At 37.8% G+C, this 22,632-nt stretch overlaps 1 protein-coding gene across 1 annotated transcript in view; it reads left to right on the forward strand.

The window, feature by feature from the left end:
• Positions 1-22,632, forward strand: part of CA8 (carbonic anhydrase 8 (inactive)) — an 88,448-nt gene that overhangs the window by 62,125 nt on the left and 3,691 nt on the right. Inside the window, exon 8 of the mRNA XM_004435728.3 lies at positions 7,412-7,581. Within this exon, the coding sequence (XP_004435785.1) occupies positions 7,412-7,546 (135 nt within the window). The 3' untranslated portion in view covers positions 7,547-7,581. The remainder of the gene's footprint in view (positions 1-7,411; positions 7,582-22,632) is intronic.

Genomic DNA, 22,632 nt, shown 5'->3' on the forward strand with positions numbered 1-22,632 from the left:
TGAGTTAGGATTGTAGTTGGAAAGAAGTGAGATGAAAGGAAGAGAATGATTGTAGAAATAATAGAGAAGTAGAATCAGTAGAATTTGGTGACTGATGACATAGGAAGGACTTCAGGGAGGAAGTCCTTGAGTTTTGGCTTGGGTGACTGGTGAGCGTAAGATGTTGCCCTTCACCATAATAGGGAATAAAAAAGGAAGAGCAGGCTTTATGGAGAGTATTGTGAGTTTATGGTTATAAATATTGAGAGTTTGAGATGCCTTTGATACATCCAAGAAAGGTCGATAATATATCGATGGGGATTGATGCCATAAGTGTAGAAGAGGAGATCCTTCAGGGAGAGAAAAGAAGTGATGCAGAGAACTGGGGAGTGGCAGCTGATAAGGGACGTGCATTGGAAGAATCGTCCCCAGGAAATGATTTAAGAAGTGGGAACATCACATCAGGAGGTTGATGTGAAGTCTGGAAGCCAAGGGAGGTGTGATCTGCAAGAAGGAGGGAGTAGAGACATGAAAAGTGTCAGATTATGCACACACATTAAGTTAAGGACTAAAATGTATTAATTGGATTTAGCCACAAGGAGAGGTCTCAGACTTGGAGGTGAAGTAGAAGCTGAGGGTCTGTAGTCACATTTGTTCAGTTGTTCAATACCCCGTGAACTTTGTTTAGGGGTAATTTTCTAAAAATAGATAAAACCTTTCAGTGAAAAATAACATTTTTCTCTAAAACCACAAAATTTCTATTTATTAAAAGTCAGGATTAACCTTGTTGAGCCACAAAAAGAACATTCTCAATTCCACTTAGTATTCCCTTAAGGATTCCCTTGCAGGCATGGCATTGTGAATGTTCATGCCGAACTGTATTGTGAATGTTTTGTAAATGCGAGCTATAATGTTTCTCTACCATGTTGATCAGTATGTTATGCTAAAATCCAGAGACAAATCATCATGTCTTTGTGTCTTGCTGGTTTCAAAGGGAACCTTGCTTTGTATTGTCCCTCCAAGTAAGGCCATGACAAAGTCTGACCCTCACTCACTAAGTCATGCTCCTCGATTATGGAGAAATAAGCCGTATCTTCCTAATGGGGAGCCAAAGCCAAAGGAATGTGTATTGGAAGGAATATCCCCAACTGCTCTTGAAAATAGATGACTTTCCAGTTAGCTGTAGCTTTTCAAGAGACAAGATTTAGATGCTATTAGCCCAAAACTCCATTAGAACATCTGTTCTGAGGGCAACAGTGTTAAAATGTACACACACGCTCACACACATGCATGTATATTAAAACACAATTTAGAGTGATTTAGAAAGAAATTGTAGTCTTAGGAGAGTATAAATCAAGCTGTCCTTGACTTGAATGTTTCACTGTTGCTGCTCATAGGATTTCAGAGAGAGTGGAGCAAAAATAAAAAAGGTCCAGAGAGGGCAGTAAAAATGAGAGAAACCAAAGGGAGAGGATGTACTTCTAGAATCTAGACCAAGAAAAATCGAGAAGCCTTGTATTATTGCGCTTAAAGAGGAACAGAGAAAGGTGGGGGGGTTGATATATAAAATAACAAAAGGAATAGTGAGTGGCAGGCAGAGTCTCTACATAGCTGATTATATTGAGAAATATGAGACTTTGTATTGAAGAAAAAATGTTTCCTCTTGTATCATAGGGTTAACATATATAATTAAGTTGCTGGGTATTATTATGGAAACAATTGGTAACTTGAAATACATCATCTGCCACGGGATAATAATGTCTGCACTAGCAACGTTAAATAAAAAGCTCTAAATCATAATGCTTTCCTAGGAAATGCACGGCAGCTCCATTCGAGGAAGAGTAGGCTTCTGCTGAAGTGTAGTGTGGACAGTTATGTCTATCGTGGAACATTTACATCTTCCTGAGTACTGAGCATTCTAGAATATGGAACTGGAAGCCCCTGCTTAGTTGAATTTTTCATATTATTCCTAGTTAGCATACCATATGCTAGGAGAAAACACACCCACAATTGGATGGATTTGAATGAGTATAATTTTCTTTTTTTTAATGATCTATAACCAGTAAATTACTTTAAGATAAACAGTGGTCTAAGCATTAGGAAGCAGAAGTAAAAAAACCCTTTTTTTCAGCTATATTGTTATGTTTGGAAATGAGATTCTAAGAACAGAATAAAAATACCAAATTTCATCAAATCTGACAACAGAAATTGTAAGACACGTTCTAATTTCACAGAAACTTTAAAATGTGAACAATACTCAGAATTGATAAAATGTGGCATTTTGATATAATGGCATATGTACAAATGTGTGCACACACACAGAGAAATGATTGATTGTTAAGTTTTAGTCTCCTTTTCCCTGTTTTTTTCCCCCTTCTTTTTCTGCATTTTCCCCTTACTTATCTTTTTCTATTTCTTAATTTACCTACTTTCTCAAATTAGATGTATCTTTGTTTTTTCTTTTCTCTTTCGACTTCAAGTAACACCAGTGAAACAAAGGAATATGAATGTGTTTGTTTTTCACTCTGTGGATGTGTCTGTTAGAACTTGGAAAACCATTTTTAATCTTCTGTTCTTCTCTGCTTTGCCTCGTCTTCATCCTTCTCCGTTCCATGTGTCCTATGGATAGAAAAGCCCCGACAGCCCGAGTTAGGGCCTGGCGTGTGCTTGGGCTTTGGGGGCTGGGAGCACATCTGGTCCTGGCAGCCGAGGCGGTCTGATGACGTCCAGGACTCAGCTGCAGGCGTTTCTTGTCTTCATGCTCCACATGGGATTTGAGGGGCTTTTGACCCTAATGACTAAGTTGTTGCAAGGCCACAGCATGGTCATGTTTGAAAATGATTTTAAGTGATTTGGAACATTTGTTGTAAATTTTCTTCTGTGTCTGTGATTCTCAAACTTGAGCGTGCGACAGAATCCCCTGAGGGTTTGTTAAAACACCGATTGCTGGGGCCCACCCCAGAGTTGCTGATTCAGTAGGTCTGGGGTAGCAACTTCTTCCAGGAAGCACACTGTGAGAACCAGTGTTTCTTATCTACCTGCATTTATCTCCATGTATAACTTAGATGAGCACTGTAACACCAGAATGCTGAGTTTCTGAAGGGCGGCACTAAACCAGCCCTGTCCAGGGGAAACACGATGCGAGCCAAATATGTAAGGTTAGATTGTCTAGTAGCCACAGTAAAAAAGTCAAAATAAAAGGTGAAATTAGTTCAAGTAGTATATTTTAACACAATATACCCAAAATATCATTTTAACATGTAATCAATATAAAACATCATGGGTGAGATTTTTTACATTCTTATTTTCATACCAAGTCTGACCTTCGGTGTGTGTTCTGCACTGCTGGTGCATCTCAGTTCAGACTAGCCACATTTCAACTGCTCAGTGGCCACAGGGGTCTGGTGGCTATTATATTGGACAGTGCAACTCGAGGATTTTCTCTCTCTCCTGGGAGACTCTCTCTTTCCTTTCTTAAAATGTGTTATTTTTAGACTATTGTGGGAATTTTGTATGTATTTCCTCAGTGTCTTCTATGACAGAGAGCACTTCCCCTGTGGTCATGAGCTCTGTAATCTGTAATTCTCTTGTAAGTTTTGGTATGTGTGGCTCATCAGTGACCATCGTAGAGTGATGATGGGAAGACTGGCAGAGACCAGGGCTGGGGATTGGAATAAGAGGAAGGTTTACATCAGTGTTACTGGGAAGAGGATGTTCTCCTCTCCAAGCTCTTTCTCAAAAAATTAGAAAGATCAGATTAAGGAGTCAGTGACAGAATGAGGATTGGTTTATGGATAAGAAGTCAGTAAGAGAGCAATGATTTTAGAAAGAAAGTTAGATAATGGGGTAGAAGAAAATGAAACAAAAACAACAAGGTTGCAGTACATTAAAGGTAGAGAGATATATACATATATATACTCTCACTATATGTACATATGTATGGACTGTTTAATATAACTTGTTTTTGACTCTTTTATTTGATTGCTACTATAAGGAATTGTATTACTCTTTTTCATATATTGTCATTGCTTGATGATAAAAGAAAATGAGAACACCAATTTTTATGTGTTTTCTTTTTTAACACAATGACTCACAAGATATACGTCAAAATAAGTCTATTAGAGGATTGCATAGGAGCTTGGGAACTCCTAAAATTAATAAGTGACAAACCTCAAACCCTGAAAATTAGCCTTTTAAATGCACTCATCAAGAAAGCAGTTTTAAAGCTGAACTTGGAGTGAATGATCTGGTTCATGAGTCAGTGAAGGTTGGAATAAATGTCTTAGAACAACTGGAGTGCAACCTGGGTCCAGAGAACGGTGGCTATTCAACTCTGCTACCTTTGGAAGATGAGGACTTGTCTCTCAAGTGTTGGATCTCTCTCCTATCTCTCTCTTTTAAGTTGGTTAAAAACAAATACCATATTTAAGCGGAGTAGCATTAAAAATCGATGAAATCGTACATGCCGATATGTGTGATAGAGTCTCTGTACTGCCCTGACATTTGAATTTGTTGAATACTTTTATCCTGAAATACTATTCTGTTCATTTCTCACTATCTCTCCTTTCAGTGTGGGATAACGCAGTATGCACTTAAAACCATTTGAAGTGACTAAAGTGTTTTGAGGGGTGGTTACTTCAGAAAAATTGGCATTTCAGAAAGACGTGCTTTTTCCCTCGATCTCTGTTGATGTTTGAAGTCTTCAAAGTGTTGCTATGATCAGAGAAAAACATTTCTTGTGAAATAATTTCCTCCAAGAATGCAGTGATTTGAGACTGGCTGGCTGTTGATTTAGATCATCTCTTCTAGAAGAAGCTGTTTTCACAGAATCTGCTTGAGGCTGAAGCCTGAGGCTTGAAAGGTTTATCTTCAGTTCAGAATATGTAAATATAAAATTAACCTAGCTTTAAAATAAGCTTCAAAGTCAATAAAAAATGGAGTATTTCTTAAAATATGTTTAGGCAGTAAAGTTTTTTTTTGTGTGTTTGAGGAAAATCAGTACTGAGCTAACATCTGCCAATCCTCCTCTTTTTTTGCTGAGGAAAACTGGCCCTGGGCTAACGTCCGTGCCCATCTTCCTTCACTTTATATGGGACACTGTCACAGCATGGCTTGCCAAGCGGTGCATTGGTGCACGCCCGGGATCTGAACCGGCGAACCCCGGGCCACCGCAGCAGAGCGCGTGCGCTTAAACGCCTGCACCACCGGGCAGCCCCTAGGCAGTAAAGTTTCTAGTCCTCATTGCTCCTCAGTGACCCTGTCCGTGGTTTATAGATTCTGGTTGCAGCTGTTACATATGATAACGTGTAAAGTGAATGCAAGGAGAGGTGACTTTCTATTTTTTCAGTCCATTGGTTTATTTCCAGTCTATTTTTTGCATATAAAATTGTAGCTAAATATTTATCTCAAAATGCTAAAGGTTTGACTTCAAAAGAAGTTGTGCAGGTATTTATTGAACACTGCTTATGTGCTTGGAACTATGTTGGAAGATTTTCTTAAATTATGTTATTATTATACCATCCTTGCAAATACTCTTATTTCATCTCCATGTACACATGTGGAAACTGAGGCTTAGAGAGGTCATTTGCAGCTTGGGCAGCAGAGTCAGGATGTGAACTGGCCTTCTGATGCTGAGCCTCTGCCTTCACCTTCATATTCTTTTTTTTGAAAAACCATAGGATCCTCGGACTGACCAGCTGCCTTTCCACTCCATGCTTGGGGAAAACTAAGTGAAAATACATTCCACAAATAATTGCAGGGAGTTCTCATGCAGTCTTGGCTCTAGAAATTTTCCAGATGTAGCAAGCAATAGGTGGTACCCATATTGCCACTCTAAGACTCTGAAAAGGTCTACTGAGAAACTGTTATGTAGATTAAACAGCTAATTGCTTATCTGACTGGCATGTCTGTGTAAATACAGCATGTAGTTATTATAAAAAAAGACAGGACAGTCCCAGTCGGGTCAGACTTATCCCATTTAAGGAAATCAGATGGTATTTGGAGACATGGAAAAATGAAACATTAGCAGTCAGATTTCTAACCTGGGTGCTAATCTAACAAGCCATTTGATTTTCCCCTGGCTCTGTTTCCCGACATGTATATGAGTGGATTGAATTGGAATCTTGTGAGATCCAATTCTTTTGGAGTCAGGGAACCTGTTCTTAGGAAAATGCACGTGTAAAATTTTGCATACCATTCAGGGGTTTCTTGGGCCCCCTAAAGTCTCTAGGGGTTTGTAGACTTTCATTAGAGCCCTGAATTAGTTGATCTCTTGCGTTTCATTTTACTTATGAATGGCAGAATTATCTGGCTGTGCTGTATGAAGAACCTTTGTAGATATAACCCTGTGAAACACAGGGAACTTTGGTGGATTGATGCTGTTCACATCACATTTGCTCAACATTCTGCGATATATTCAGGATCTAGATTCTTCGGAATTGACTAGAATTTCTGAAGAGGTGGATGTGGAGCTGGGAAAAGAGCAGGTGGACTGGGAATTGTCAGACCTAGCTAATTTGGAAACTTTCTTAAGCTCTCTAGCCTCAGTTTCTCCTTTTTTGTAATGAATGAAGAATGTATCATGTGACTATGTGGCATTTAAATGAAATAACAGATGAGGAGCAAATCAACTAACAGATGGGGAATGAGTCTGATGAATGTTCATCACATGTTTGCTTGTTGCTTAAACACTTCTCAGAAGGTCCTGTCTGGCAGTCTGAGTTCTTAGGAGGTGCAGACCTGGCAAGTCAGAAAAACTGCAGGGTGGCTGTTGGGAAAGGTCCCTCAGGACTGTGGGAGCCACTTCTCACGTAGTGGGAAGCCACTGGACCTGGAGAGGACACCTGAGAAAGGGAGATGAACTTGAAAATTGGTGTTGGTGAGGGAAGAAGTTGGGCTTAAACTTTCAGAAAATCAGAGGTGTTCTTTGGACCTGTGCTCTCCAAGGGGCTAGACGAGCAGCCAAGAGAGTCTTTCGATGAAGAAAACCTCCATCTAATAAATCTAACATCTAATCACTGTTAACATACAGTGACATCAGAATTCATTAGTTAAAGGTATACTTGGGAAGCATTTAAGAGCACTTATTCATTTGTTCACTCTTTCTTATTATGTTACAGAGAGGCATAAAAGCTTTTTGAGAGAGGTGTATACCATTTTTGCATTAACAAATCCAGCAGATTTCTGTGCGTATTTGGGTTGTCTGGATACCTTGATTTCTCTGCTTCTACTGTCTTCATTTATCTTGCAAGGATCTTAACTTGTCTAATGTCTTACGTCTGGAAGAAATATGTCTATCTCTTTTTGAAGTTTAATTTTAATTTTCTCTTTCTATATTGTTGTAATTTATGCATAATTTAAGTCATTTACGAAAATCCAGTTTTGTTAATGTCTGGTAAATGACTAATCTATTTTGTTCTGCTTTTATTTTTAGATTGAAGAATTTCGAAGGCTGAGGACACATGTTAAGGGGGCAGAACTTGTGGAAGGCTGTGATGGGATTCTGGGAGACAATTTTAGACCCACTCAGCCACTTAGTGACAGAGTCATTAGAGCTGCATTTCAATAGCCAAAGAGAACAGGAGCAAGTCCATCTTCATCTGGGTATGTGCAGATTAAGTAAGGAAAATGGGCATGCAGTTATGTAAAGCTGTCACACCAAAGTTACTCTCGTGGTGATCCTGATAATTAAGCAATATGAGTGCACTTTATTTTGATAAAGTTTATGACACATTCTCAAGCCCCATTAATTACAAGTGAGATAGTTTTCAAAAATTCCATATCATGCAGTGTTGAAAAAAGCTACAATGCTTATATTTTCCCACCAGAGTAGCCTTTAATTCCAACTTTTGCTTTAATATTAGCCTTCATAAGGGCAGTCACCCTGAGGCAGAGAAACAGTGGTATGCAAGTATCTCTTTAGTACTTTACTATGTTGCACCCATGAAGCTGCAGTGGTCACCTGCTGATGACTGAGGAACATAAAGGATGGGACTAGAGGAGTATGTGTGCCCCAAAGCTGACCCTCAGCTGTCTAATGCAGATTGGATGTCCTGTTTATTGGGGTAGGTGAAGGCAGATCTGGCATGAATGAAAATACTTGTCCTATGGAAGTGCTTTTATTTGATAGATCAAGAAGCACTTATTAATTATCTGAATATGGTATATTTCTTTCTTGATTGAAACATAATCTGTACCTTTCAATATATTGAATTCAATACATGTATTCCTTACCCTTAAGGAGCTAACAAAAGAAAATGTCGCAAACATGTAAAAGATAAAATTTACATAAATGACTATACACTGGGTTATTTCTTTACCTTGCAAATTGCCTAAGAGTGCATACATAGGTCAGCGCACATCACTGGCCAGCACTGCTTCCTACAGAGGAAGGCATCTTTTGGAACCGTTCCCTAGGTAAGCAGGACAGAGCTTTGACTGCTTCATGGGCCGTTGTGAGTATGAACTCACATCCTGTGTGAGTGGTGCAGTGGGCTGGGGAGTCACAGGTGAATGGAAATCTCTGGCCCCTAGTTGCTCACAGTCTCATGAGCTCGACGGTCGACATAGGAATTTTTACAAAGTGAACATTTTGTCCACGTTTCCAAATCCATTTTCCCTGCCTCTCCGTTGTTACTACACTGTACGGACCCAGCGCTCCAGCCAAGCTGTCTTTTTTCTTCTGTGAATTGCTTTGCTCACACAGTCCTTCCTGCCCTTCATTTTGCTTATTAAAATCCTAGCTGCCCTACAGGCCCAGCTCTAATACAGCTCTCAGCGTGAACTCTCTGCTTCTCCCTTAAATTGTACCTCTCATTTCACATTCTTTAGTCCATTTAGCAATTTGTGTATTTCTTATTTTGCTCTGTTAATTTCAAGTTCTTAAGAGTTGAAACATGTTTATTTTCTTTGAATCTATCAGGACCCATAACACTGCGTGTCTTGAATGTCTGTAGGCAAATTAGAAGTCCCTTAGAACTATGCATGCCCTGGATCAATTGACCACGTTCTAATCAGTCATTCATTCTCAGTGTCTAAGTTAGCCAGCACGGTTCATCTCCCCCTTCTTCTAAGTCGCTTTTGGTAGGAATGAGAAGAAGCTTTCAGTAATTCATGTATGGTAACAATGAAGAAAACCCAAGAGTGCTGGAAGCTAGGCCTTATAATGAATTAGCTAAAAAATTAAAATAATATTTAATCAAAAATCATTATTGAGCACCTGCTGTGTGATTGGTTCTGAATGCACAGGAGTGAGAACAGATGTGGTCTCTGCACTCACAAAACTTAGAGTCTGAGGTAGGGAGCCTGATGATGGAAAAAGAAGCACTTAGAAAATATACAAATTGTAATAAGTTCCATGAATGAGAAGAACAAAGAATGTAGTGAAGGAGATTACAGATAGAGGGAATATCTTTTGCAAAGGCCCTGAGGAGCTACTTCCTGTGGAGGAGGTAAGAATTTGATACACTGAGGTACCTGAAAGAAGGTGCTATGAGTCTGGGGTGTAGAAATCGAAGGGGAGAGTTAGGCAGGGACCACATTTTAGAGGGCCTTGTCAGCCGCATTAAGGCAACTTTATTTCGTTGTTGATGCATTGAGAACCTATAAAGACTTCTACTCAGGGGAGTGGCCTGGTCTCATGAATGTTTTTAATAGATCATGGTGGCTGGAAAATGAATGGATTGGGTTATAGTGGGCCAGGGCAGGAGTAGAAAGGTATTTTACAAGCCTGCCGAGATACCAAGGTGAAAGATACGGAGGCTTAGATACTAGAATAGGAGCAGTGGAGATGGAGAGAAGTTAATGTATGTGAAATAGACATTCAAAGTGATATCTAGTGATAAATTGGATGAGGGTGGAGGGAGATGGAAATATCAAAGATAACTTCTGGGGTTTGGGGCTTTAGAAACTGTGTGAATAGAGTGCCATTGAGTGACAGCAGAAAAGCTGGAGGAGGCTCTGTATGGGATGGAAAGATAAAGAGTTGAGTTGGAGCACGTTGAGTGCCAGATGCCTGTCAGTCACAATAGTGGACCTGTCGTGAAGGCAGCTGGAATTTCGAGAGTGGAGATCAGAAAAGAGGTCTGAACTACCGAATGTGGGAGTTGTTGGCATAGAGATTACATATCAAGATGTATCTATATATAATGTTCTAATGCTACATAGAGATTACCTCATTAAGTGTTCACAAAATCTTATGTGAGACTTGACAGACGAGTTAACTGAAACACAGAGAAGTTAGGTCACTTGCCCAAAGTAATGCAGTCATTGAGCAGCAGAGCTGGAAATTGGACCCAGGCAGCCTGACTGGCAGAGCCCTTTTTCTTAACCACTACATGGCAGAGGTCAGAGAGCGTCCCCACACTGTCAGTCAGGGTGGCATGACAATGCGTGTTATGTTGCAGCTGGCCGAAGACGAGTGTGAAGGGAGGGGGCAGAGACACCATGTGACAGCAGGTCTTGATAAACCAGGCTGGTAGGGGAGCAGACAGCTGCAGCAACAGAGAGGGGATGGGATGGAGGGAGACTTTTTAAACAAAAGAAGTACAAGAACTTTTCTGTATGCTGAGGGAAATGAACCAGTAGATGGGAGAGGCTCAAGATGCTGTTTCTCAGCAGGGCTAATGCTAGCAGTGAAGTCTCTGAAAAGTTGCAAGGGGATAAAATCCTAAGCAGATGTGGAGACTGGCTTTTGTTAAGAGAATGGACACTTTCTATGCTGTAACAGGAAGGAAGAAGGAGGTGATGGTTTATAGACGTAGTGTTTCCATGGCTTACTTTTATTATTTAAGGAAGAATGGGGTAGTAGCTAGGAGGGGTGAGAGCAGCGGGGAAGATGGGAGATTGGAGCAGAGTGAAGGTTGGGCTTATAGGAGTGACCCAGGAAGAGGAGCAGGCAGTGAGGTGCGATGAGATTTGGTGAACATGAATTTATGAATGTCTCCAGTCTAGGGTTAGTATACTCTCTGTGAATATCAGCAACTATAAATGACACTTTTTATGAAACAAGATTATTGCCTTGAATTTTTGATCCTTATCTGGTCTTAGATCAGGGTTGCCTTTCTCTAAATGTCTAAATAACCATCAATGTTTTATCTCTGTCTTTCACACACACACACACACACACACACACACGCACGCAGAGACTGAAATGTTTATGAGATTATGTATATTTCAGATACTCCATATTCATTAGGAGGATAATGTGTAGTTTTTCAAAGTTTTAGATTAATTACAATTTAGGTATTTTATAAAGGAGAATGGATTTATGTCCTTATCTTGGTGGCTGAAATTACTTAAAGGGGTTATTTTTTCAAAAATTCCTAAGAGTGGTGCAGGAATTCTTTCAAAGGTGACTCCAATTCTGACTTCATCCTTTTATGAATACATTTTTGATCCTTTTATCTTGAAATGTGTAATACAAATCTAGTCATAGTTCTACATAAAATTATATTGGGAAATCAGACTTATGGATGTATGCTTTTTATTTGATATTTAATAATACCCTAAGGCAGGTAATTCAAATTTTTATTAAAGTGAAATGATTTGACAGTCTGACTTTGAATTTAATGCATGAATGTTTCATTTAAGCTCTCAGAATGGAAAAGGAGAAAAATTTTTTTTCTGATAGTTCTCTAAAAAATGTTTAAAATAATTCAGATGTATTTTAGCTATGTTTTACTAAAATAACTTTAGTTTTTGGACTTAAAATGACATTTCTTTTTTTTGCATGACATGTCTAGATGTCTGGAGGGCTTTGATAACCAAGACTTATTATTCCCATGAATAATCTGTGACTTTTTGTATTACCATTTAAAAGTATGAACTATGGTTTTGTACTTGTTTAAAGAATTAGCGTATAACTCACCCAGGTGCTGGAAATTCTTCAGTTCAGCAGAGCTAGTTCAGATTCCCGGAAGCCAGTTGGCATTAAATGATCCTTTACGCGTTGAATTTTCTATATGATGTAGGAGAACCAAATCTTAATAACAGCAAACAAAGAATAAGACCAAGCGTTAGGTTCAGTTTACTTGTTGCTCTTGACATAATATTGGTACTAACCTCTGACGACATGATTATTAGCCTATCTGTTTCATTAAGTATTAGCCTCTTTTTAAAGGTTCTTCTGGCTGTTCAAAGACTTGCCTCTTTCCCCTGTGACTCAGATATTGTTAAACTGCAGATGTGTTTACAGTAACTATAATTATTTATTTTCTATAAATCCAATGCCATGAGGCTCTTTAGTTTCCTTTTTCCCCTTAAAAAGGGAAAATATAGATATACCCCAAAAGGTCAGAAAAAAACAAACAAACAGTAAAATGGAAGAAGAAAGAGAGGGGTTATGAGGCAAGCATCTCTGAATGATCTTTTTGTCAAAGTTGCCCTTGTTTTTCTTTCTGGGTCTTTGAAGTCATCCTTGACTGGTTTGAACTCTCCCCACATATGCTTTTGCAATTAATAATATTGTCTTCTTAGCTTTAATAAAGCTATAGCTAGCATCTATTTCATATCAGTTTTCTTCTATAACCGAAAAGAGTTATAGGTTAGAAAAGGATAAGGCATTATAGAAAAGGAGGGGGCTGTGTGCGGAAAGCAGGATTGTCAACTCTGAATGACCAAGTGGGTAAAAGCTATTATCCTTCCAGGATAAATGGAAAGCTCAAAGCCATATTTTCAGTCAATAGAACTTGGACTCTCCTCACTCTAATAATTTAACACGATGCACAGCATTAGGGTGAGAAATGAAAGCTCAATGGATATAGCTGTTTTCTATTTACTGTAGCATATAGAATTTCCTGAAAATGGAATGGATTTCCTAAAGGATTTCAAAATGATTTCAGGAAAATGCCAAAATGCCAAGGATGCTCAACCTAGCTATTATGTTTTGATTATGTGAATAAAAATTGCTGTTAACCCAAGAATGAAAAATATCAATGCTGTACAGGCATTTTTTTCAAGATTACTAAACAAGAAAAATAATCTCTGGTTCCAAATCTGTCTTTTTTAACTTTTTATGTTTTAGAAATGTTAATAATTTATTGTGGATAAAAATTCCTGAATGATTTAGTTTTTTTCTCCTCCTATGAATTTAAACAAAATTGTGTTTGGAAGAAGAAAAGAGAACATTCTGCAGTCATGAGCCAACTGGTATGTTGAGCATTAGTATATTCTGATACCTTAAATATAGTAGTTTTCATGATTTTAAGCCTAAAGAATTTATTTTCCATAAAAAAATCACTGAGACCAGGTTATCTCATCTAAACATGTTTTATTATCCCTTTTACCTCATTGATGCTCATTTTTGGTAATTTCCTCAAATCAATTTTTTAGCTTCATTTTTCTGTTTTGAGACTTAAGAAAACCTTATAAAGAGGCATTCATTTCAGTTTCCTTGTCATTTACCTACATCTATTCTCTCCAGTTCCTCTTTTCCATGATGAAGTTCACAGAGTCTTAGGAAAGCAGAATCATCATAGATGAGGGAACTATAAAATATAAAATCTCAGCAGCCCAATGAACTTTCCAGGAGGCCGCTTCCTAGTGGAGTCCCCGCGCTCAGCCTGGGGGCCTGCTCACTCTGTAGGTGACTCATCTGCACCCATAGCTTCTGTTACCACTAAATGTAGATGGCCCACTCATTTATATTCCTAGACCAGGTCTCTCTATTAAGTGCTGGAATTGAATGCCCGACTGTCTGTATGACTTTTCTTTTGGATGTGTCAAAGGCATTTTAAACTCAGTATATACGAGATTGAATTTATCATCTTCCTTCACAGACCTGGCTCTCTTCCAGTTTTCTTAGAAACCCAAGTCGTACTTGATACCTCTCTTCCTCACCTCACCTCACGTGTCCAATTTATCATTTAGTTCTGCAGATTTGCCTCTGATAGCTCCCAAATCCACCTGTGTCTCCATCTCCATCATCACAACCCATCAAGTTAATATCATCTGTCATCTAGACTGTTACAAGAGCATCCTGCCTCTCTTCTACATAGGATTGTTAAAGATTCATAAAAATAAAAGACATGGATGACATAGAGCACTCAAACTTGTGTGTCAGCTCTAATTGATTGGTATAAGCTGCCTTGAGAGTGTTGAGAAGGATTCTGAATCCACATCTGAGCACAGTGGGAAAGAGTGACATGACTAATTGGCACCATCTGCCACTGGGGGTTGGTGGTAGTATTGTAGTTTGTTATTGCCATCCACATGAAAGGTAGTGTTATTGGCATCTGATGTAAATGTCTCAGCTATTAAGGTGCAGAGATTTTGGAAAATGGGCTTTGGAAAATTTATCTGCATTAGATCTACTGATGTGTAGCTTGGTGTTAGCAATTACAAGCAGGTGCAGAAACATGATGAAATGATTGAAGTCCCCTGATTTACCGTCTTTTTAATATTTTTATTTCGTTATGTAGTAGTTATGGTCCAGATGATTGTACATAGTGAATTGCTTACATATAGGAAACTCTAGAAAATCTGACATCTCAGCATGGAAATGAAATAGCATGAGAGTGAGGAAAGGATTATGGCATGGTAGTGTGGAGGAACTTACCCCAGACCTTGTGATTAGGAATGGAAGCCATCTCCTCAAGAAGGGAAATGGGAAGTTAGAGAAGAAACCATATAAGAGAAAGGTAGATACTGACATGACCCTCACAAGGGTGAGAAATAATGTATTTAAAAATATTTTTAATAAAAATATGCCATACAAAAAATTTGTTCATTTAATTATATAGGTCTTACTAACTAAAGTACTAACGTAAAAACAGGTTTGCCTTATTCTTTTGGCTACTTCTGTTTTGATTAAACAGTTAAAACTTGTTTTGATAACATACCAAGCTAAAATAATCTAGACAATGCCCAATATCTTGGACAGAATCTGAAATATTTGTTAGATAATATGGAGGTTTTCCCAGTCAAGAAATTTGCCAGTAGGTAATACAGTCTCAAAATAAATTAATTGTTAAAATAATGAAACCACTTTGATTTTTGATGAGTCTGTTTTCCATTACAGTACTTCTTGAAACCCTACCAAAATTTTTAAATTCTTATTGTACTTTTAGTGGTTAGAAACCATAAAGGTCTTTAGGGCTTGTCTGCAGAAAATATTTTCAGAGACATCTTAGAAGCATGGATTTGAACTGGATCTCAAAAAGTGATTTAATCTAGTCTTCTGCCTGAAGAGGTCTTCAACTAAATTATTCCAGATGGTTGCTCCCCATAGCTAGATACAAACAAGCAAACAAATGTTGTCTGAGAATACCTACTTCAGAGTTTTTTTCTCCTGCATAATACAGAAAGGAAAAAAAAAAGCCCTCATGAAATCCTCTGTCTGTAAGATATTAGCTGAATTGGAATGCCATTTTGATAGTAATATTTTTATGGTTTGCTGTAAATAAATATTTTTGATTAATGTAGCTGGTTATATTACAAGTATTACAAGATTTATGTTTTTCTTCTATTTGCAGCATGTGAGAATTCTTGTAACCTTTTTGTTGCAGAGGAACTCACGTAATTTTTCACAGATATGAATGTTCATTCTGATTTTAGTATGGGTACAACCAGCGGTTCTCTAATGGTATCTTTTCTTTAAAGAATGATTGTATTTAGTGGGTCTAAAGAATGATTGTATTTAGTGGGTCCCAACAATAAAATCACTGTAATGAGGAATAAAATGTTATTAATCATCTAGATTAGTCATTTATGGCACATTCTTGTATCTGAAATATTTCCATAGGAAATAATGCTAAAACCCACATTTACTTATAATTAGACGTAATACAAACCTTCTCTCATTATAATAGTTGCCCAAATCCCAATTCAACTTAATTTCATTGACTTTGATTTCTGGACTAAAAGCATTAAGCTTGAACTAGTGAAAAATGTATAATATGTGCATTCAATTAAGAAGTAATTAGATACTCAATCACCCTTCCAACACACCGGGGATTAGGGAGGAAGGAAGAAAAATGTGACACACTGTAGTGTATAAAACAGTTCTGTTAATTAGTTTAGTGCTAATTGAGATTGAGAAAGTGTCAAGTATCATAACATACGTTTACTTCTGAATAACTTTATAAGCGAAGTTTAATGTTATGATACTTTGATGCAGAGTAATGTAGAAATTACCAAGCTGTATGATTTATCCTAGAGTTTTGATTAGAGTTTATACAGTCATTGTAAGTTATACATATTAGTGAGTGATGGGAAGGAAACGAACGAACACTTTTTTATATTTCAGATGTTCTGCTGTATTTTATCTCATTTAATCCTCACAACAATCCTGTGAGGCATATGTTTTTATTTTTATTTTAGAGATAAAGAAACTGAGGCTGAGAGAGGTTGAGTAACTTGCTCAAGGTCACAGCCAGTAAAGTGCAAAGCAAGGATTCAGACCCAGGTAGGTTTAACTGCAAACCCTGAGCTCTTTTCACAATACCACATTTCAAATAACAAAGGGCAGAAAATTATGAAGTCCTTGTATATCTTTGCCTCCTTATCTCTTTTAGATAAGTTCCTCGGAATGAGATTTTGGGGGAAAAAGGACATGCATGTTTTCGTTTTTGGTAACATATTGCTAAAATACCTTCTATAAGGGTTTTCTCTTAATTTATGCTTGCACCATTGATTGAATATTTTCTAGAAGGTGTTTTTGCCATTTTATAAAAAATCAATCACTCTGTATACTTGCCACCTCTTTCTCATCTCCTTTTTACTCCTCACTTTCTTGAAATGTGTTCATCTCCGTCTACCGATTGAAATTGCTGTGGCAAGAGTCACCTGTGATTTCTTTCTCTTTTTGTTCTTTGTTCCCATATCTCCAAATATAATACATGTTCATGGCAGAAAATTCAAACAATACAGAACAGAATGAATAAGATGCAAACGTCTCTCAAACTCTCCTCTCAGTGACGGCCATCTCCAGCTCTGGGGTCTTCTGGTGAACATGGAGGCTCCGTAGCACGGTGGGGGGCAGCTCGGGTTCCATTCTGATTCCACCACTAATTAGTTGTGTGACCTTGAGAAGTTACTAATATCTCTAAGTCTCCTTTTTCATCACTTAGAAGAAGGCCATCATACTATCCACCATCATAGTATCCACCTCATAGGGTGGTTGTGAAGATATGATGAGATAATGTTGTTAAGTGCTTAACATGTTTTTGGTCCACAGTGTAAGTACTCAGTAAATGTTACCTTTATCATTATTTTTGCCCATTTGATGTCTCTCTATGCCTATATCTCATATGGATATGTAGACATACAATGTTCCTTATGGGATTATATTATACAGGTTATTTTTCTGTCTGCTTGATGATATATCTTTTCATGTCATTGAATAGATACATATGTCATACTTTTAAATAATTGTACATAAGTTGCCTTTACGTATGTACCAAAGTTTATTGAGCTGTTCTTCTGTTACTGTACATTTAGGTCATTTCCAGTATTTTGCTATAATCAACAATACTGTGGCTAACTTAAGCATCTATTTCCTTAAAAAATTCTTAGTAATAAGATAACTGGATCAGAGAGTTAATTGTAATATATATAAATGCAAATTGATCTCCCCAAGAGTTGTATCAGTTTATGTTCCCACTAACCATGTGTCCAACTACACAATTCTCTTTACCAAAGTTGAGTATCTTCAATTTTTTAATCCTCGCCAATCTGATTAAAAATGACTTTGTAGTTACATTATATTAAGTATTCCTGTGAATACTCTGTTTTATTCCTAAATTTCCTCTTCTGTTCCATTAATCTGTCTATCCATGGGCATCAAACACAATGTTGGTGGCATTAGTGTAACTTGCAGGGTTTGGTAGGACAAGATCCTTTACTAATCTCTTCGGCAGAATTTTTCTGGCTATTTTCACATGTTTAATTCTTCAAGAAAAACTATGGGAGCATTTTCTCAGAAGGATTGAAATAAATAATAAAAGAAAGAGAGGGTGAGCACAAGAGAGCAAGAGAAAGAGAAAAAAAGAGAAAAGAATCTTGCTAGAATTTTTCATTTGGATTGCGTTGAATATATAGTTGAGCAAAATTGATATCTTATAATATTGAATCTTTCTATCAAGGAACAATGCATAGGTCTATGTTTACTAAAGTTTTTTGTGTTCTTTATACATATATAGTTTTCTCTTCTCACTAAATTTGCTAGAGGATGTGCGTTTGGGCTCTGGAGTCAGCTGGGATGTGGCTTGATGGGGAACACTGCCCCTCCACTTGCTGCTCCACAGCTAGGGAAAATTACTAATGTTCTTTCAACCTCAGTTTCCTCATCTGTGAAGTGGAGATACTAAGAGTCATTCCTCCTAGAGATGTTGTGAGGATTAAATGAAATACGGTAAAATGCATAGCGAGGTGCTTAGCGGAGGGTTAGCGTTCAATAAATGTGACCTATTACTATTATTGTTGTTATCAATTTTGATTAGTGCAGTTTTCCATTGTATTTTTATATTGGTTAATATTTTTTCATGGAAAAAATAATTGCTTACGTTTGTCCTTGGTTTTCTTACTAATCTTTCATACAGTTCCCAATAACAATTTATTGGGATTGTTGTTTTGAGTTTTCTAAATAGACTGTGATCACCTTGGTAAATAGTGACAATTTTGTCTCCTCCTTTCTAATTTTAATATTTCTTATTTTATTGCACCAGCTAGTACTTCCAGAATAATGTTAAATAATGAACAGTGATGTCTGGTACCCCTTTCTTATTTCTGATGTGCTTGGATTTCTATTTCCAAATCCAGTGGCATCTTTCCCCCTCTCTTTCCTTTGAATCTTCAAAAGCATTTGACTCTCTTGACCTTTTCCTTTCTCTTTGTCCTTTCTGTCTTTATTTTCCTTCCTCATGACCTGATACTGTTATTAGTGGGTATGTTGAAAAAGAAGGTGGCTATATGCCCTTGCTTGTAATGGAGGGACATTTATTTTTAACCTTCTCTGGTGTGTATGGCGGTATTCTAGGGGCTCTGTGAAAATATAAACCTAATCAAACAAAGACTCTCGCTTGAAGGAGCTGACAGCCTAGTGTTGGGAGTAAATCAGGTTCACAGCTAACTCCAAATCAAAGCAGCACGTGAAAGCAGCACCGAGAAAGTGTTCTACTAGTGTACAGGAGAAAGAGACTACTCTGAGAGAGAGAGTGGCCTAGCATATTGCTGTTTCTTAAAAGACTCTTATTTTGGAGATTTTACACTGAATTAACTTACTTAAAGAGGTTCGCTTTAGTGGGTTATCAGTTAGCCGAGCCAGACTCACTGGAACGGAGGTCAGCCCTGTGACCTGCTGCGGCCTCTGAGAAGGACGTGTGGGCACATGTGCTTTTTTATTTTTGATAGCTTTTCAGGAAATTCTCCAACAGTGATTCGATTTGCACTCATTCCCTAGAGTATCTTCATAGAAGGTAACTTAAGGTTCAGAAATAGTCACATGAAAGATAGCATCTGTTATAATTATATTGAAATAGCTGATGATTTAGAAGATTTCTTAGGATATGGCCATACTTCAAGGTCTCATTATGAACAATGATCATTGTGCAATAGAACATTTCCTTTTATAATTAAGCTTTCTTATTATTTATATGTAGATAAATGGATATTTGGAGGAAGTCCAAAGGGGACAGAGTTAGCCTGATTACCTTTGTATATTCAAAGTGTTATTTATTTAGATTAACAAATAAATTTATATTCAGATTACCAAGTAATACAGTTATTGTAGAAACTTACAAAGTACACAATGTATAAAAAGGAACTTTTGTATCAAATAATGATAATCCATTGAACATAGGCGATTAATTTTGTTTCTACCACAAATTGCAGTAAAATAACAGAAAAGAGATTTTTTTTTGGTGAGGAAGACCGGCCCTGAGCTAACATCTGCCAATCCTCCTCTCTTTGCTGAGGAAGACTGGCCCTGGGCTAACGTCCATGCCCATCTTCCTCTACTTTATATGGGACGCCGCCACAGCATGGCTTGCCAAGTGGTGTGTTGGTGCGCGCCGGGATCGGAACCGGCGAACCCTAGGCCGCCGCAGTGGAGCGCGCGCACTTAACTGCTTGCGCCACTGGGCCGGCCCCCCAGGGAAGAGATGTTTTTAAGTGCACAAACCTACAAACATAGAGAAAACAAAAGAGGAGACAACAGCAGCAGTATTGTGGAAGCTGGAAGCAGATGGTTGTGTGGTAATGGATGTAGCAGATGTGAGGAACAAGCCTGTTTACGTGACAGAAACTCTCCAAGTCCCAGGAATTGGTGGCAACAGATATCTCTAGAAGTTGAAATGAAAGGAGGCTAAAATCCTCTGTATTGTTTAAAAGCTGTTTGAGAAGCAGTTACATCTCCAAATCTCCTCCCAATCTTTGGTGGATACCTGGAGATGCTTATCCTCTGGAGATGATGAAGAAAGTCTCTCTATTAGGGTAGAGAGGCACAGTGGTGGATCAGGATACCTCACTGAAAAATAGGGTGACTGAATAACATCCTCATACTTCATGTTCCCCTCCTCCCCAAATTGGCCTCCAATATACTGGCAGAAAGGCCTCTACTTAGCCCAGGAGCTGGCAGGATCTTTCTGGAGAATCTGAAACCTAGAAGCTTCTCTACAAATAACCCAGCTGGCTCATCCTATGGTGAGGGCATGACAGAGAAGCACCTCCTGTATACTTGGAGCCTCCACTCTGGTTTTCTTGTAGTGGTTGTTTCCATTCTTAGGTATGGGCAGTTAAGGGTATTTGAAGAAAGGCTATTCTGCGTAAGAGCCCAAAACACAGAAGAAGGCAGGATATAAGAAATAAATACTTAGGAAGAGAAAAACCTTCTGAATCTTCAGAGAGGTATAAGGAAAGAAATTACAAGCATAAAACAGGAATAGGATGCTATTAAGAAAAGGAATATTAAAAAAATCAAGCTTTTGGAAATTGAAACATGAAAGCAGAAATGAAAAATATTTATAGCAGAATCAGGACAGAATTAAATCTCTCAGAAAGTAGCGCAAAAAGAGGAGAGAAAAAAATAAATTGGAGGACCGGTCCAGGAGACCCATTATCCAAATAATAGAAAAACTGGAGAGAGACAGAGAAAATGGAGAGAGGAAGCCGCAACAAAATCATTCAAAACATTTTATGAGAACTCATGGACATAAATTTATAAATTTTAGGGACCCACTGAATTTCCAGCACGGTAGATCAAAATACACAATCACTATCATTGTGAAATTTCTGAACACTGAGGGAGAAATTACAGAGAAAGAAAAAGTCAAACTGAAAGAACCTAGAATTTGAATATCAGACTTCTCAACAGCAACACTGGAGGCTAAAAGTCAGTGAAGCATGACCTTCAGAATTCTTAAGTAAAATTACAACCCACGTGGAATTTCTTACCCAGTCAAACTTTCAATAATTTGAAATGACTTTTGAAAGTCATTTTCAGATATCAAGGTCATTGAAAATTTATTTCCCAGGAAGCTACTGGGAGATGTGCTTCACCATAATGGAGTAAGCCAAGAAAACAGATGTGGGATTCAGAAAATAGGAAATCCAACAAAGGAGAAAGGCAAAGGAGATTCTCAGAATGATGGTGAAATGAGGTTGTGGGGGCATAGAGGGTCAGTTCAGATGTGAGCAGATGAGAAGATTCTAGAAGAGCTTTCTCCAGGAAGATGAAATTGATAGACTGCATGATGTCTTAACTTCTTGAGAGGAGAGTCAGGCAATTGATAGGTAGTTTTGGATTGAGTACATAGAAAACTAAAGTGGAAAAATCCCAAGATAATTATTCACTCGAGAGAAAAAAGTTACATAGGAAAAGAAAATCAGTGACACATGGTTATGCGTCACTTAATGATGGGAATATGTTCTGAGAAATGCATCATTAGGCGATTTTGTTGTTGTGTGAAAATCAGAGAGTACTTACACAAATCTAGATGGTACAGCCTACTACACACCTAGGCTGTATGGTACTCATCTTATGGGACCACCATTGTGTACATGGTCCATTGTTGACTGAAATGTTGTTATGTGGCACATTACTGTATTAATACATGTAGTTCAGCTCTGAATAATATTTAAATCATCATGATAATAGAAACCGAATATTGATCCAGCCCAAATTACTATATAACCGTATTGGGAGGATGGATGAAGGGAAGAGTTTATGTGTGTATGGGTGATGTGTGTGTGCTGTGGGGCTGACAGGAAGAGAGAGGATCACATCTTTATTTCCCCTGGGAAAAGTCTACAGACAGTACTGAAATAGAAAATTGAAAAGGAGCAATACAATCACACTACTTAGCTCAATGGTGTTAATGAAATAATCAGCTAAAAGAGTTGAGGAAGTGGAAATTGGTGGCATATGGGACAGGAGACTGATAATTTTATACCAAACCTTTTAGAACTATTTAACTCTTTAAACTATGTGCATGTATAATTTTGATACAAATAAAAATATTAAAAATACAAGCAATTGCTACTGCCATTTTGTTATACTTTTTTTATGTATGTATGTACACATACACATACACATACCCACACACACATACACACGATGCATTTTTTGAGTGTTTGCTTTGGGCCAGATATTACATTGGACTTTGGGAACACAGTGCAGATGAGATAAGTATGATTCCATCCCATGAAAACGTTCTCTGA

This window comes from Ceratotherium simum, chromosome 31, assembly GCF_057802395.1.
Source record: "Ceratotherium simum simum isolate JZ-2026a chromosome 31, ASM5780239v1, whole genome shotgun sequence".
In the NCBI taxonomy this organism is placed as follows: domain Eukaryota; kingdom Metazoa; phylum Chordata; class Mammalia; order Perissodactyla; family Rhinocerotidae; genus Ceratotherium; species Ceratotherium simum.